The 16482-nt window shown below is 45.8% G+C and overlaps 4 protein-coding genes across 5 annotated transcripts; 2 read left to right on the top strand and 2 right to left on the bottom strand.

Moving 5' to 3' along the window:
* Window positions 1–33: 33 nt before the first annotated feature.
* Window positions 34–5634, top strand: alox12 (arachidonate 12-lipoxygenase). Of its 2 annotated transcripts, none has more exons than XM_086058780.1 (15): window positions 34–218; window positions 744–890; window positions 952–1153; window positions 1231–1312; window positions 1378–1500; window positions 1583–1689; window positions 1764–1936; window positions 2020–2163; window positions 2277–2480; window positions 2611–2697; window positions 2760–2929; window positions 2998–3119; window positions 3558–3658; window positions 3742–3912; window positions 3991–5634. In XM_086058780.1, the coding sequence occupies exons 2-15, from the start codon at window positions 744–746 to the stop codon at window positions 4168–4170; spliced, it is 2013 nt and encodes a 670-aa protein (XP_085914906.1). In that variant the 5' UTR covers window positions 34–218; the 3' UTR covers window positions 4171–5634. The 2 variants fall into 2 exon arrangements, with proteins under 2 accessions (XP_085914906.1, XP_085914905.1); XM_086058779.1 differs by having other exon boundaries at window positions 668–890; window positions 3991–5632.
* On the bottom strand, window positions 2582–7812 carry LOC147160038 (uncharacterized). Its single transcript, XM_086058777.1, has 2 exons — window positions 6652–7812; window positions 2582–6590 (listed from the first exon to the last, which is right to left on the bottom strand). Exons 1-2 carry the CDS (start codon window positions 6943–6945, stop codon window positions 4413–4415), a joined length of 2472 nt encoding a protein of 823 aa, XP_085914903.1. The 5' UTR covers window positions 6946–7812; the 3' UTR covers window positions 2582–4412.
* On the top strand, window positions 7074–9014 carry LOC147160037 (BPTF-associated chromatin complex component 1-like). The gene is made up of 5 exons (XM_086058782.1): window positions 7074–7762; window positions 7953–8047; window positions 8117–8307; window positions 8383–8487; window positions 8597–9014. Exons 1-5 carry the CDS (start codon window positions 7676–7678, stop codon window positions 8659–8661), a joined length of 543 nt encoding a protein of 180 aa, XP_085914908.1. The 5' UTR covers window positions 7074–7675; the 3' UTR covers window positions 8662–9014.
* Window positions 9015–12746: 3732 nt separating this feature from the next.
* On the bottom strand, window positions 12747–16064 carry LOC147160036 (P2Y purinoceptor 3). Its single transcript, XM_086059791.1, has 2 exons — window positions 15771–16064; window positions 12747–13934 (listed from the first exon to the last, which is right to left on the bottom strand). The coding sequence occupies exon 2, from the start codon at window positions 13868–13870 to the stop codon at window positions 12797–12799; it is 1074 nt and encodes a 357-aa protein (XP_085915917.1). The 5' UTR covers window positions 13871–13934; window positions 15771–16064; the 3' UTR covers window positions 12747–12796.
* Window positions 16065–16482: the final 418 nt, after the last annotated feature.

Genomic DNA, 16482 nt, shown 5'->3' with positions numbered 1-16482 from the left:
ATACACACACACACACACACACACAAAGGAATGCAGGAGAAGTGTGCTTTAGAGTGCAGCAGGAAAGAGAGACACAAAGAACAGGAACCATTTGCTAGCAACTGTGTGTTGTCCAAGAAGCAAAAAAGAAAAGCCGGTGAAGAAGGAATAGCGTCAAAGTCCATGAGAGAAGCCAGAGAATCCGGAATAGTTTTGCTATTCTTTGCGTAGACAACTTGGTAAGTACCTGAACCGCTCACTTTTTTTTTTTTTTTTTTTAGTAGGAGACTCATTACATCTCCTAGATTCTCAGTCTGCAATATGATGTGCAATGTATGCAGAGGTGTTTTTATCCGTCACCCTTTGGAATAGCCAGCACGAGTGGGCATTAGTTAAAGTTAAGTTAAAGTACCACTGATTGTCACACCCACCTAAGTGGGGCGGAATTCTTTCTCCGCATTTGAGATATCCCCTGAGGGAGCGGTGAGCAGCAGCAGGAGCCGCGCTCAGGTATCACCCAATTTCAACCGTTAATGCTGAGTGTCAAGCAGGGAGGCAAAATGGGTCCCATTTTTATAGTCTTTGGTATGACACAGCCAGGGATTGAACCCAGAACCTCAGAGTCTGAGGGCAGACACTCTACCACTAGGCCGCTGAGCTGGTTGTCGTTGTCTTTGTCTCACCACAGTAGAGGAAGAGATCGAGTTCCGAGTTCTCCATAACTTCCAGTCTACTAAAAAGCGTCTTGGTTACGTTGCCCTCAGATGGAAGTCTACATTGTAACCGTGGCAACAGGTACAAAGGCGTACGCGGGCACCAACAACTACATCTACGTGACTCTGGTGGGGGAGAATGGTGAGAGTGAGCGCACCCTACTGGACAAGCCTGGCTTGGACTTGTGTCGAGGAGCGGTGAGTGTGTAAGAGCGAGACAAATGTTGCGCAACAGAGACCGACATATGGCATCCATCAGGAGGATCGTTACAAGGTGGTCAGTCATACGCCGCTGGGTTCACTGCTACTGGTCAGACTGGAGAAGCAGAGGTATTGGATGGAAGATAACTGGTTCTGTCGCTTCGTCACAGTGGAACCTCCAAATGGAGAGCAATTGCTCACATTCCCTTGTTACCGCTGGTTTGTTGGAGATGTCATGGTGGAGGTACGAGAAGGAGCAGGTAGGAGCACACAATGGGACAAGAGTCAGATGACATTGTTGCTAACTAACTACACTTGCCATTCATCTTCTCCTCAGCCAAGATACAAAGCGATGACTCCTCAGCTCTACTGCGAGTCCACAGAAGGAAAGAACTTGAGGACAGACAGAAGATTTACAGGTCTCTCACGTTGACAAACCACACACATCCACATTCACACACTAAGCGTTTTTTTTCTTTATCAGATGGATGACTTGGGCTCCAAGCATACCCCGATGTATCGACGCGCAAACGGAACGCGATTTACCGCAGGATGAACGCTTTGACAATGAGAAGAGGAGTGACTTTGAATATGCTTTACAATTTGCGTGAGTGAGATTATGATTAAGGTCGACGAGGCAACAGTGATAACAATAAGTAATGCAAACACGCATACTTCTGTCCTTTCAGCTTGTTGGAGTTATCATTGAAGAAACTTGCCATCAGCTTTGGAAAAACCTGGGATGACCTGGAAGATTTCAAACGAATCTTCTGGAAGTTGCGTAGCCCCATATCCGGTAGGATGGATCCTGAGAGGAAGTGTTTTACATTACAACATTACATTAGAGATGTTTTCATTCCTTGACCAAAGAGTACTGCATGGCGCACTGGAAGGAAGATTGCTTCTTTGGTTACCAGTGTTTGAATGGCTCCAACCCGAGAATGATCCGAATGTGCAAGACGCTACCAGTGAACTTCCCAGTCACGGCTTCCATGGTGCAGAGCTCATTCCCGGCCAGAACCAACCTCGATAAAGAACTCAAGGTCCTCCCCACCCGACGTGTCATCCTTCTGCTGTTTGTGGAGTTGATATTTGTGTGAATTCTCGATCTGCTCCTCCTGTCCAGGCAGGGAATATCTTTTTGCTAGATTACGTCATCATGGACGGGATTCCTAGCAACACAATCAAGGGTCAACCGCAATACATTGCGGCTCCCCTTTGCCTCCTCTACCAACATCCAGATCAAGGTCTTATGCCTATTGCCATTCAGGTAGGAAGCAGTCATGCTTGTGCATTAAAATACTGAAGGAAAAGTGAAGCCTGGGATGTATTTCAGTTTCAAAACTCTGCCTGATTCCAATAATTAACCAATCGCATCCCCAGCTGGGGCAGATCCCTGGCTTGGACACGCCAATTTTCCTACCCAAAGACCCGTCTCTTGCCTGGCTGTTGGCAAAGATGTGGGTGCGCCACTCTGAGTTCCAGGTGTTCCAGGTACTCTCCCACCTGCTCAGGACTCATCTGGTGGTGGAGGTGTTCTTTGTGGCCACACTAAGACAGCTGCCAGCTGTACATCCTGTTTATAAGGTCAGTGACCAGGGAAGTAAAATATGCAAATGAAGATTGAATTAGACATTGAATGAAACATCATTTGGGTTAATTTACAGATTTATTGGTTATTTCTATATTCTTCTATATTGATACACATGCACTTCAGCTCCTGGCCCCCCATCAGCGCTACACACTGGAGATTAACTGTAGGGGGCGCAATCAGCTCATCTCTGCAGATGGCATCTTTAAACGGGTGAGCCCAAACGGTCCATGTGACTTGAGTGAATTGGCAGTGACAACAGAGGATGCTTGTAGGTTGTGTCTACAGGTGGTGATGGGCTGCTCATTCTGGCCCAGAGAGAGTACAAAGATCTCACCTACCGCTCACTCCAACCCTGCCTGGAATTCACTGATCGAGGAGTCTCTCAGCTGCCAAACTATTTCTACAGAGAACATGGCCTGATGCTCTGGGAGGCCATACACAGGTATACATCGTGTTCTTGCTTCCTACACTACGATAACGCCGCCGACTGTATCCTGTTTCTCCCATTAGATTTGTATCAGGGATGGTGAGCTTGTACTACCAGTCGGACAAAGATGTTCATCAGGACACTGAGCTCCAGGCCTGGATTAGAGACGTAACACAAGAGGGTTTTGCAGAGCTCCCCAATTTTGGTCAGTTATCCACCTGTCTTACACTCACAACACACAAACTGCCTTTTCTCAAACACTCATGCATGAGGACGCTCTTGGGACTTGTAGTCCCGCAGACTACAAATAGTGGTGTATTAATTAGAACAGCATTAAACGAGAGACCTTTTCACACTCCCATTCAAAGCCTGTCTGTGTGAAAGGTATCAATAAGGGATGGATAGGTGAGTGAGCCTGCAAATTTTCTAGATTTTGAGGTAGTTATCAGAGGCATAACAGAGCAGAAAGATCATTTTGCATCGCGCCAACTCCATAATGTCGCGATTAGGTGTGCTTTGAAAAAGGGAACACAAATACATTTTGGCCCGACTGGATGGAAGGCACTTCTCTGACGCGCACATTTTCTGGAAATGCTGCGTGAAAGGGGCTTTGAATGTGTTAAGATTCTTGGCTGTATTACAGGGCTGCCGAGTGAGCTCCGTAGCAAAGGGGAACTCTCCACCTTGCTTGCAGTCATCATTTTCACCAGCACAGTTCAGCATGCTGCTTCAAACAATGGGCAGGTACGTAGCAGTACACATAAATACATAGTAGGGTAGTTGCAGAGGTATCCAGGTAACCTGGTATTGATTGCTGTTTGTTGTAGTTTGACTGGTGTGCGTGGGTACCCAACACCCCTTGCACCATGAGACAGCCGCCACCAACAGACAAGGACGCTGTAACCATAGAAGTGATCATGGCCACCCTTCCCGATGTCAGTCAGTCATGTGTGCAGATGGCCATCACCTGGCACCTGGGACGAGCACAACCAGACGCAGTATGCTGTCCATGCTTGTTGGGAAGTTGGGACGAGTTTTTCCTCTTGATCACTCACTTGACCTATCTTGTGCCTTAGATTCATTTGGGCCACTACACAGAGGAGCACTTCACTGAGGGGCGAGCTAAGGAGCTAATTGGTACATTTACAAAAGACCTCAAAGAGATTGAAGACTACATCCTGAGTCAGAATGAAGGGCGGGAGCTTCCGTATCTTTTCCTCCTTCCCAGTCGTGTAGAAAACAGCATCACCATATAGAAAAACTGACAAGCATGATTTCTGTAGACCACATTGAAAAACAACAACATTGCTTTACCACACATTTTATGCAAAGAAATAAATATGATTAGTAGTAGGAGCCTACTCTCTCCCTGTAAATGAGTGATCAGTATCCAGTATGCGAGGAGTTCCAGTGGTGATGATGTTGAGTCTTAATCAGTTCCTGCCCCTCAATTAGTGTTCTTCTGCCTCTCGTAGTCAACAACTCTGGACCTCTTGCCCTACTTCCACATTGATGTGACTTTTTTCAAGATGGACTTGATAGCAGGCTCTGTGGGTTTGCCGTCTAAGGAGATGCTGTCAGAGGCACAAGGCCCACAATGGCCTTCCAAAAGACCTGGCAGAATCTTCCTGGCACGCCTCATTTTCCACCTCTTCCACAGTGACTTCCTCTTGGAATCGAGTCCCTCCGGTGGCATCCCTCTAAGATCGGAGTCTGATAATTGCTTCCTGGTTATTCCATCTTCTAATAACTGGTAGCTCGTCAAAGAAGTGATTGAAGTGGACCCGCTCTCCAGTGAATCTTGCGGCTCAACCGATGAAGTATCAATCTCCTGTTTTGCGGAATTGTCAGCCGGCTCGCATGACATGTTAGTGCTTTGCAACGATTCTGTCGAGCTTCTTTCAGGGACATAGACACGGACAGCCTCGCAGAGGCCTTGTCTCAGAGAGTTTTCTAATTTTTTGGAAAACTCCTCTCTGAAAATGTTCTCAAAAATACTGTAGATGTTGTGCTCAGGTCTGTCTTCCTCCGACAGGAGTGTATTTACCTCACTGGCCTGCTCTTCGTCTGTCTCTGTGACTCTCAGTTTACTCCCCAGAATTGACAAGCAACAGCTAGAATTGCAGGACCGTCGTTGTTGTTCTAAGATACTTGGAGTAAAATGTTCTGATTTTGCCTGCTCGGAAACAGCTGAAGCAACAGAGGTGGGATCACACGATCTTGCCATCCTGGGGTCCAGAAATGGAGTGGAGGTCACAGAACAGGATTCCGCCTCAAAAAAGCAGAACTCCTCCACTGCCACATCATTCAAGACATCTGCAGGTTTCTTAACTGTGTTGTCCTCAATGATGCTTGAAGGAGCCTCCGAGGAACCAACAACATCTAATGCACCTGAAAGCGTGGAGATTGAGTCCATCTCGGCTGTGCTCGCTTTCTCCTCTTCATCATCCCCCACCCTGTTCTCTTTATCGCCATCTTCTTTGTCAAAAATATTTTGACGTCCAGTTCTCCCGGCATTTTTGTCATGCTTCCCTTTGCCCCGCTTGCCCTTCTTCCTGCCAGAGCGATACTTCAACATGGATCTCACTTTTCTAGCAATCGATTTGCCAGCTGTTTTTGTAACCTTGCTGGCAGAATCGATGGTATTTACAACAGGCTGTATCACTTGGCAGATGATATTTCTTGCCTTCTCAATGATGGGAGAAGACACTACAGGAGACGGAACTGGGGAGACGCCCAAAAGTCTGGAGGAGGACCGAGACTCAACTGCAGAGCTAACTTTTGTGGCCTCTTCATCAGAGGATTCTGCATTTGACATTTTCTCATCTGCGCTGTCGCCTAATGTGTTTAGCTTATCGCAACATAATGATGAAATCCGAGGGGTGCGAGGGGTCCGTGGGGTCCGTGGAGTCCGTGGGGTGCCGGGCTGCAGACCCACATCGCTTAGAATGTTTTTTGTGGAAGTGGCAGGAGTAGGAGCAGATGAAGAATTTGTCTCCCCAGTCTCCTCCAATATGGGGGACAGCCTGGGGGTCAATTGGATCTCAAATTGCAAATTGCAGAGTTCCTCCATGACAGCCTCGTTGAACATCGCCGGGGGAACACGATTGTCATCTTTCCTGACACTCCTGCTCTTATTTGCAGGAGAAGAGGAAGCAGACGATCGGCCCTCCAAAGCTTGCTGCATTGCTCCGTCATCCGACTCATTCTTCATTTCTTGGTCGTCTCGATCATTCCGCGTTAACATTTTGGCTACAGCTTTTGTAACTTTGGTGGCAGAGTCGATTGTGTCGACAACGGGCTGCATCACGTGGCTGAGCATATTCATGGCCTTTCCAATAATAGGAGACGACAGAGACGATCCACCATCTTCCCTTGCCATATCTGCAGAAGAGTCCGGTCTGAAACACAAGCTGTCGAGATCTCTTGGGTGCTCAGCAGATGTGAGGCGCTCCGAGAAGAAATCCCTGAGGTATTGTTTAATTTTCTGCTGAGTGATGAGACCATATGACGACTCGTCGATGTAAGAGTGCGATGTGGAGCGCTCCTCCGCATCCCACAGGGCGATGAGCTGCCTCATCTTGGCGATGTCCGCAATGCTCTTCTCAACGATGCTCTTGATGATGTTGTTAATCTTGTCGTCCCTCTCCTTGGCCTTTTGGCTTGACGTCTCATTCTAGTGGAAAGACGGTTCTTCAATAAATGTTGTAACAGCACTGTGCACTTTTGTTTGTTACCTGGTTGACGTCAGAAACGGCCATTGAGTCGCCAAACATGCCCCGCTGGACGAAAAAGTCTTTGAGGCATTTCTGAGTGTTGAGAAGGTCAAGAATGCCAAATGGCGACGGGTGGAGAGTGCCATCACACATTTGGTTCTTCTCTGTGACTTTTCTCAGATGAGCTTTGTTGAAACTTGACGCCATCTTTGTGAACCTTGTTGTTCTTGCGTTCTTATCGATTTTCAGCGGGCAATCACAAACTTTTATTTTTCGCCTCTTTGATCTGAGCCGTGCAAAGGACATCAGAAGCATGACATCACCACATTTTGTCACCGAAGCATGACATCAACACCTTTTTGTCATCATAGCGTGATGACTCATAAGGTTGTCTCGGTCTGTTGAAATGCAAAGGCAGCATTTGAACACTAGCGCTCATGTTTTCGCCTAAAGGTCTATAGACACATAAGCAGGATAGGATAAGGTCGGAGTTTCATCGGTTTTGCTGAGTATCAATACAATTGCACTAATTGCATTTTTGGTCTCCTGGTGTTAAGGGGGGTCTTGACTGATAACAATATACTGTATAGCGAACGACCCGTGGTAAAATAAGCAACTCTACGTGACGTCACGTGGTCACGTGACCAGTGGCAGTCGACTTGCCGCATGTTGCGTTTACATGAAATCAGTAAAACAGGGTGCTACAGTTGAACCGCATACAGAGCGGTATTTCCTGCTAATGGCTGTCAAAAATTAAGAACGCCCCTTTTGATGGTGAACCGTCGTCGCTCTTTTGTTTTGTTTACTTATTACGCAACCTAAAAGCTACAGTAGTGAACGTGGTTACCACAATTCCGGGGTACAGCCAAGGCATCACATGTCTTCGGTTTCCTGGAGTTTTTGTTGTTTTTGTAATGTCAACTTTGCGAAGCTAAAAAGCTTTTGGATGACGATGCGGCCGTTTGTTCGGATGCCGGAGCTTTCGTAATCACGACACCAAAGCACACCCGACCGCCGGTAAACGCAAACCGGTAGTTAGCTGCCAATGCTAGCGGGCCCCATTGTTGTTAGCATATTAGCTGCAGTTGAAGCCACCCGGCGTCCGTCAAACATGACTTCAGCTTCCACCAAAGTAAGTCTTTAAAAATGACTGCACAATACACCGTTTTGAAGAGCACACATTCAATTGTGAATTGAGATACCTGCAGTAGGCAAGCGGTGAATAAGAGTGAATCAGGTAGCCATGGCAACGGCGCTCACCCAACTCCTCATGCTGTCCAGGACGAACCAGGATGCATTTGTTTGTTTGTTATTGCACGCAGGTTGGAGAAATCTTCTCAGCAGCCGGCGCTGCTTTCAGCCGACTTGGAGAACTCACTATGCAGCTTCATCCCATGGCCGAGGCCAACCCCATCAGGTTTGTCCATCAATATGAACCAATGACGGAAGCGGCTTGACTCCAGACTAGTTGCCTTCTTGTCACCAGCGCTCACGCCAAGAGCCCGGTCAAGCGGAAGTATGAAGACAACTCTCGGTGCGGCTCATCTGAGGGTATCCCGTCTAAGACCACAGCCACCAAGAAAGCCGCTGTGGCGTCGGCAGGAAAAGCCGCTGCTACCACCGCCCAGCCTGGCATGCAGGCCGGCCAACCAGCCGCCAAGAAGCGGAAGCCCGCAGGTGAGTTTGAGCACAAGCGTGACCACAAGTCTTAGAAACGAGCCAGTCAACCAAATCATGTGCTCGTGTGTTCAGACGTCACTCTGAGTGCCCTCAATGACTCGGATGTCAACAGCGACCTGGTGGACATTGAGGGACTGGGACGAGTTTCCCCGTCAAAAAAGCTCAACTTTGATCAAGGTGTTCAAAACCTACATGACACATTTGCATCTTCGCTTGAAGTCGATGACAAACACAAATCCAGAAACTGGACCTGAAGTGGTTACGATCGAAGTTTGTGTGTCCACAGATACGTTGAACCTGGACTCGAGCCTCATCATGAACTCCAGTGACCTTCCTCTGCTGTCACGCTGACAATCATATTACATAAGTCACAATGCTTTCCTGATTCGACTTTCCAAATTATTCATGTGATCATTATTTAGTCCATAAAATACATTTTCAGACTTTCCTGAAACTTTCACATTTCCCCCAAGTGGCTTGAAAGGATAAACACTGCTGTTTAAAAAATAAAATAAAAGCTCAAAATATCATTGTTAAATTAATCATTTGTGCATTTAATGTCAGCTTCAATGCAATGAGCCTCATTGAAATGTCAGGAATTATGTAAAACTTTTTCTGCCTGAAGGTGCAACTTTCCAAGCTAGGTGAAAAACAAACTTGAATTCCTTCTCAACAAAATAGACAATACACAAGAGTTGTCAATCCGTCGGACCCGTGTCTTTGTGTCTGTGTATATGTGTGCCCGACAGGAGCAGCACACGACACACTGGTAACACACAAATATCAAGTACCAGAAATGATGTGCTGCTACGGCCCGACACACCCGACAGCTGGAATGTGTATACGTCGTCTTGCGCATTCAAAACACACATTATGTTACCAACAAACTAAAACACAATCACTAAAGTAACCTGCAGCACGTGCCATCTTTTATTATTGAACGTACAGTGTTTTAGTTGGATATTGAAATGAAATATTTTTAACATTTGTGAGTGAACAAGCAATTTCAAGCAGGACATTTGGGCTTTTTCATAAGGAACATGGCAAGGATGCAAGATTTTACTGCATACACAGCCTGGAAACGAGATGATGGATGATGCAGACTAAAACCTTAAAAGCAGAAAGGCACCCAAAATGCGGGGAAATTGGCGGCTTGGGCGAAGCGCACGGTGGCAGCGCGTCAGGATTTGGAGTGATGACTGCAAAACATGATGTGCTGCTCGGGTGCACTCTGCCTCATCGATCATCATCGAACACAACCATTTCAATACACATACAATATTTGAAAAGGGACATCTTGAACTGAGGTGAACTTAATGAATATTCCGCTTTAATTATGACTAGTCAAAAACAAAATCAAGTTACAGATATTTACAGTTCTTCAGTTCTGTCGCAGATATCTGTAATAGTAGACGTCAGTTTGCAAATAAATTCTAGGCGTGTAGTATCACATGAATGGAAAAGTTAAGTGACATAATTTGTCGCTAGGCAAAAATGACCTTGCAGATATCTGAAATGACAATTGCGGATCAGAAGAATGTATTTACCTGCATGTCAAATGTTATTTTTCACGAGGCCCGAGACTTCAAAATCCTTTTTGTCGCAGGCCACATCGTAGTTCTGGTTTCCCTCGGAGGACCATTATGACTGTGAACCTGCATGAATGTATGATTGCCTCATATTACCTCATATGCATAACAAATTGATGGATAACTAGCTTTGAATCAAAAGCCAGTAAAAAGTAAAAAAATCTTGATAACTAATTCTTGCAACATACCAACGTGATTAAAACTTGAGACAATTTAGAATTTTTGTATTTTAACAAGAAACATGAAGTTAACGCACTTGATTAGCCTTGGTGGGCCTAATCTGGCCTGCGAGTTTGACACCCGTAGACTCGTCAAAACAGAATGATGGATACATTAAAGTAACATATATCAAGGTAACTGCTAAGTTAAATGTTAAGAAAGCTTGCTTGCCAGAGGTAAGGGGAGGAGGGGGTGGGGGTCGGGGGGTAATCCCTCACTTTCCACCTAGCGGCATCCTTGGAGCTCATTCAAATACATGACTACCAATTTCCTTCCCAAACTTTCTGAGCTAATTGACAATTCCGAGTTTACGCCACAAGTCATATTTGGCGTAGTAGTGTCACTATCAAATATTTTTAGAATCAATTAATCTAATGATTATTCAATCGTTTAATCGAATAATCGGATTATTTTTAATTTTGCATTAAAGTGTACAGATATTACAATAGCATTTTTCCCCTGACTACTGTTTATTAACCAGTGATTGGTGTTTATTTCGTATTCATATAGTGATTTGAAAAAGGGGGGGCGGGGGCGGGGGATTGACGTAGTGCTACCGGTTTGGTCATTGTTTTCCAAAGTAAAAGCAGATGTTTGCAAGTGTCTTATTTTGATTAAACACAGAAGATAGTCTTCCTTCATGAAGGACTACAGAAATCAGTGAACATTTACTGTTGATATGCTGAAATCAGAGGATTTGGCAAAAAAATAAATTAAAAATGGCTCCAAACGATTACTTGATTATAAAAATAGTTGTCGATGAATTTGATAATTGATTACTTGTTATGTTTGGGTTCTGTTTTTCCTTGTGTGTCTCCCTTGGTCTTGTTAAGCGTAATCCTGCCCTTCCTCGTGTCAACCAATCAGTGCCCTCAGCCACTTGTGTCTTGCCCCAGGTGTGTCTTGTTGTGTCATTAGCGTGTGTGTATTTAGTCTCCTGTCTCCCATTTGTCTGTGTCGGTTCATTGTCATTTTCCTCCCGTCATGCTACCAGTTTGTGCCTTGTTGTTCCCCCCACGTTTTGTTTTCACTTGCCATTAGGAGTTCGCTTTTGTTTTGTCGTGATTAAAGTCCTTTTTTTACATCACCTTTGCCTCCTTGCCCTGCTTCCCTGCGACTGGGTCCTCCACCCATACTTTGCCTTCCTGACACTTGTCAATTAATCAATAAATTTTGACAGCTCTAATTTGGCGGTCATGGTGAGAGGAAGCTCTCCGCTCATTGAAAAGCAATGGACTTTAGATCGTTGTAATTTGATTTGTCAGTATTATTTTTATTTTCAAATGTGATGAAATGTCATTCGACTACTAAAACAATCTGCCTGGTTTGATGCTAGTCACAGGCAAAAGCAATACCACACACCATTTGTTTTCACCGTGTAAAAAATTTGCATTGCGGAAATACCAGAAATGCCCGAATGTTCGGAATTGTCAAAAAGTAAGTTATATATATATATATTGCTTTATTAATTAAAACTCCAACGTCCAATTCAAACAGAACGGTAACGTGATGATTTTCACTTCCGCATTCGACAACGCAAAACGGAGAAACTCCTGGTTCTGGTCACTGTGCATCTTATAAATCAAGTTACTACTTACGTAACTGTGTAATATTGCGTAAAAAAATAGTCAATTATTTGAAAAGATTCAAATAAAAAAATTAAAAAAAGCCACACGTACGCTTCCCAAAGTATCTACACACAGACTTATCAGCTTGTTTGGGGGCGTCAACTGAAGTTTCTGGCGACAAATGGACTCATCCTGACTCGTGTCCACATTGTCATGACAACAACCTAAATAGGACAAAACGCGTATCTCACCTTGGGCAAGAGGTCCCCGGTGCCTATAAGAAGAGAAGAAATGGAAGTGGACTTTTGGAAGTTTGAAATTGTGTGTCCGTCCGTGGCCCATTTGAAAATCGCGCCGAGTCTCGTTTGCGCGCTTCCTTTTTCACCACTCAAAAATAAAAATAAATTAAAAATCTCAGTGAGATGGCCACTTAGAAACTCTCTACTTGTAACAAAACGTGTCCACTCGACGCCACTAAACGCGGCGTCCCCTTGGAGTAAAAGTGCTCATATAATTTTTATTTATTTTCGGCGTAATATTCGACTGGGCGTTTTGGGTTTTTGGTGTTCGCGGTGCATGACGGGAGATGAAGCTTCGCAGTTGACGTTTGAATTTGGCGTCTCGGTGTCGCCCCCTGCCGCAGGAGCCCGCGTACGACAACCACTCAACTTTTTCCTACTGAACGAGGAAGTCAAATTCCGCCCATCATCCACTCGAGGTCGCTAGAAATAGAATCCAAGAGGAGACGTCTCAATGGCAGCAAAGCATTTAAAATTGTTTCAAAATGTTATCCCTTAATCTACTTGAGCATAGTGGCATCAAAGCAATAAAATGTATTCCCGCACATTCACCTTTTTTTTTGTCAATGTTTTTTCGGGGAGCCTACTCCCGTTTTTCATGGAAAACACTTATTGGTGTTTTTTTTTTTATTATTGATGATGATCATTGCTGTGTTATCTGATTATTTATTTAATTCTTGTGTGCCATCACTCAACATCACTTTTAATGAAACTGTTATTATTAGAACATGATTAATATGAATTAAGGATTTAAAAGAAGAAGAAGAAAAGGTCTCTTTGCATAGTGAGCATAGTAGCAGGCTGCTTTCTGTTAAGTAAATAAGGGACTTTTGCCGTGACGGTGGACGTGCTCATCTCCTTGCGCCACCATCCTCAGGGGCAACAGTGGCCCGGCTGCAGCAGGGACGGACGGCGGGCAGCATCCGCCTTTGTCTTTGGTGAGGAAGTAGAGGAGGGCGTTGAGCCACGCGTTGAAGGATGCCAGGGGCCGCGTGATCTTGTAGCACATGGATACGGTGGTCATGGTTTGGCACGGGACGCCCTTGCTCACCTTGAGCAGCAGGAAGACGGTGCGGGTCACATGGAAGGGGAAGAAGCACAGAGCGAAGAGCAGCGTGATGGTGACGATGGTGCGGATGGACTTGCGCCTGCGGCCGGCGTACGGCGAGTCGGCCCCCAGGAAGACGGAGACGCCGGCGGCGCTCTCCCTTCCGTCGCGCGGGTGAGAATGCAGAGTCTTGAAGATGGTGAGCACCACGCGCGAGTAGCACCAGGCGATGACGGAGAAGGGCACGAAGAAGCCCAGCAGGTGCAGGACCACGCCGTATGGCACATAGTCAGAGAACTCTCGGTCGATGGCGTCGTCCCAGCAGTTGTCTACGCCGCCGGTGCGGGCCGTGCGGGCGAAGCGGAAAATGGGACAGGTGAGCGCGAAGACCACCGCCCACACCAACACGCACGTGCACTTGACAGCTTTTTTGGTCTCCAGGGCGATGACCCGCATGGGGTGGCAGATCCCCAGGTAGCGGTGCACCGAGATGCAGGTGAGGAAGAAGATGGAGCAGTAGAGGTTGAAGTAGAAGAGGAAGCGGACCAGTCGGCACATGAAGTCCCCGAAGACCCAGCGGTCGCGCATGACGTAGCTGGCCACTAGGAAGGGCAGCGACAAGCCGTACATGAAGTCGGTGGAGGCCAGGTTGACCATGTAGATGAGCGACGCGTTCCAGCGCTTGGTGCGGCGGAAGGAGCGGAACAGGACCACGGCGTTGAGCGACAGGCTGAAGACGAACGTGAACGAGTAGCAGATGGGCAGGAAGATGTACTTGTAGGACTCGTCGATGCTGCACAGCGGCAGGCTGCCGTTGTCGCGGGGGGCCGGCGTCATGGTCGAGGACGCGCCGCCGGAGGAACCGTCACTCTCGTCGACGTCGCGCCGCCGGAACACTAACCTGGAAGGCAGCGCAGGGGCGCGGTTAGCGGGGTGCGGACTGGAAAGGGGAAGTCAACCCAAACATTTTCTCTAAAATATGTTCTATATAGCTTCACTAATCTAAACAAAACATTCTGAGTTTGTTTGAATTTGAGTTAGGGTAAGTCAACCTTAAACATTTATTGACAATAATATGTTATATGTAACTCACTAGTCTAAACATAACATTTTGATTTATATTACATTTGTAGAGTATGGAGCAAAATCCAGCCGTTTTTATCCATCTCAGGCGGCGGCCATTTTGCCACTTGCTGTCAACTGAAGATGACATCGCAGTAGCTCAGGGATCAGGCAACGACCAATTACAGTTCACCTGTTTTCTGAAGCTGAGCTGTGATTGGTTGTTACATGAGACCTGAGCAACTGTGATGTATTTTTCAGTTGACAGCAAGTGGCAAAATGGATGATTAAAACTGTTGGATTTTGCTGCTTAACACATATTTAGACTAGTGGGGATGCATAGAACATATTGTTGGCAATAAAAAAAAATTGGGTGGGGGGAGGGGCGTTTGACTTCCACTTTAAAGGGATACTTGACTCATTGAGCCATTTTCAGCAGTAAAAAGTTAATATTTCGTCCATAAATTTGATAACTTCATTTTTTTTCATAGTAGGTAACGACCAATCATGGTTCACTTTGCTGACCAAACCCAAAAAAAACAGGTGAGTAGTGATTGGTCATTACCAATTTCCTCAGCACAGGTGATGCCATCTTCAGTCGACAGCAAGTGGAAAAATGTGTTTTTAAAGTTATTAATTATACAAAAAAAATAATGTTATCAAATTAATTCCGCACAAAATATTAACTTTTTACTGCTGAAAACGGCTCGATGAGTCAAGTATCCCTTTAAGCAGCTAAATCCCCCAATTTTTTATCCATCTGAGGGGGCGGTCATTTTGCCACTTGTTATCGACTGAATCTAATATAATGGAATACATTTTTATTGTTCACCAGGGGGTTGGAAATGACATCACAGTTGCTCAGGGCTCAAGTAACAACCAATCGCGGCTCACCTGCTTTATGAAGCTGAGAATTAGTAAATAAACAGCAATGTGGGAAATAATTTTGCGGATGGAATAGTCGACACAATAATTGATTCTATATCGTTTTGATAGCAACAGCCCTACAAAACAATGCGTGCAAGAAAAAAAAAAACCTATTTTGATATCAGGAGAAATAAAGAATATCCCAGAAAAAAACAAGTTGCCCCCCCCCCCCCTTCCACCATTCCGGCCCCCCTTTCCGTTGCTGACAGGGCTCTTTGCACAGCGCCTTTCACCTCCTGTTTTCCGTCCCCAAGGGTGTTTGCCTTCCTGCGGACGAGGGCACGCCGCTGCTGATTCAGTCTCTTCTCAGCCCATTAACTCAGCAATAAGTAACTACGCTCGCCTGGCGTCACGCCGCACGTTGTTGATCTTCCGCCACTTCCAAGAAAGCATCTCATGTGCTGGCGGCTCATTAGCCTGAACGATGACATCGATGCCGTCTTACATTCAAGGCGATTGATCGTAGGATGCGGTTTTGCGTAGATGGGTAACAGGTGTCCGGGCTGGTCCACTCACAACATAACTTGAAGCAACCCGGTTGATGTGGTCAACAAGTGGAAAAGAAGTCAAACAAGCTTTTTGTTCAATGTGCCCGCGACAAAAAGTCTTGCCTGGATGAATGATGAATTAACTTTGCTGCAGCTGTTGGTGTGTGTTTATGTGTGTGTGTGTGTGTGTGTGTGTGTGTGTGTGTGTGTGTGTGTGTGTGTGTGTGTGTGTGTGTGTGTGTGTGTGGGCTCATAAATACCTGCATCACTGCACACGTCCCACGACGACTCCATATGGCTCCTCTGCCGAATTCAGCTCATCGCAAAAATCCCAAAAATGACGGCAAATCATCCACAGGTCAGACAAACAAAAAGATGTGCAAGTGTTCACAGGCGGAAAGAAGTTAGCACCTTCTTCTTCTTGTCTTCTTCGCGCGTTGCCATGGCGATGCAGTCCCTCCCTTCAGCCCTCGGTGTCATCCCCCACTTGACCACCTGCGCATGCGAGAGAGCGAGCAATGGAGAGAGAGAGAGAGAGAGAGAGAAAGCCTGGCCTCCCTCTCATCCTGTTTTGCAGCCTATTTAATGTGGGATGTCAAACATACGGCCCATGGGCCATAAGCGGCCCATCGGGGGGTCCAATACGGCCCACAAAGATGATTTTTGCCAAGCGGGAGAAAAAAAAATTAAGTGCAACTTTTCAATCCTAGTAATGTTGTTACCAAACCACTTAAACGACTTTGGCTGTTGCTCAGGATTTGACGCCTGCTATTGACGCACTCGTGAAGGTTAAAAGATGACAAGTTTCAGGAGAAAGACTTGAAGACATTTGCGGTGGGAAGAAGACACCTCTGAAAATATTTCAAGCGACAGACAATTATAAAATGTCAGTCGACAGTGTCCTGCACTATTTTTTTAAGAATGCTTACATGATTTGCAACAAGTAAAAAAAAAAGTAAGTATTTTCAGAAG

The sequence above is a fragment of the Leptonotus elevatus genome, chromosome 17 (assembly GCF_054856555.1).
Source record: "Leptonotus elevatus isolate MCC_2025b chromosome 17, RoL_Lele_1.0, whole genome shotgun sequence".
Lineage (NCBI taxonomy): Eukaryota > Metazoa > Chordata > Actinopteri > Syngnathiformes > Syngnathidae > Leptonotus > Leptonotus elevatus.
This window is presented reverse-complemented; position numbering and strand designations above follow the sequence as displayed.

Excerpts from the sequence above, each read along its gene's own strand:
- alox12 (XM_086058780.1), top strand. The coding sequence starts at position 744 with ATGGAAGTCTACATTGTAACCGTGGCAACAGGTACAAAGGCGTACGCG. Across the intron at positions 1,690-1,763 it reads GTTGCGTAGCCCCATATCCG|AGTACTGCATGGCGCACTGG; the intron begins GTAGGATGGATC and ends CCTTGACCAAAG. Across the intron at positions 2,698-2,759 it reads CAGATGGCATCTTTAAACGG|GTTGTGTCTACAGGTGGTGA; the intron begins GTGAGCCCAAAC and ends GGATGCTTGTAG.
- LOC147160038 (XM_086058777.1), bottom strand. The coding sequence starts at position 6,945 with ATGCTTCTGATGTCCTTTGCACGGCTCAGATCAAAGAGGCGAAAAATA. Across the intron at positions 6,591-6,651 it reads CCGTTTCTGACGTCAACCAG|AATGAGACGTCAAGCCAAAA; the intron begins GTAACAAACAAA and ends TCTTTCCACTAG.
- LOC147160037 (XM_086058782.1), top strand. The coding sequence starts at position 7,676 with ATGCTAGCGGGCCCCATTGTTGTTAGCATATTAGCTGCAGTTGAAGCC. Across the intron at positions 7,763-7,952 it reads TGACTTCAGCTTCCACCAAA|GTTGGAGAAATCTTCTCAGC; the intron begins GTAAGTCTTTAA and ends TATTGCACGCAG. Across the intron at positions 8,488-8,596 it reads AAAGCTCAACTTTGATCAAG|ATACGTTGAACCTGGACTCG; the intron begins GTGTTCAAAACC and ends GTGTGTCCACAG.
- LOC147160036 (XM_086059791.1), bottom strand. The coding sequence starts at position 13,870 with ATGACGCCGGCCCCCCGCGACAACGGCAGCCTGCCGCTGTGCAGCATC.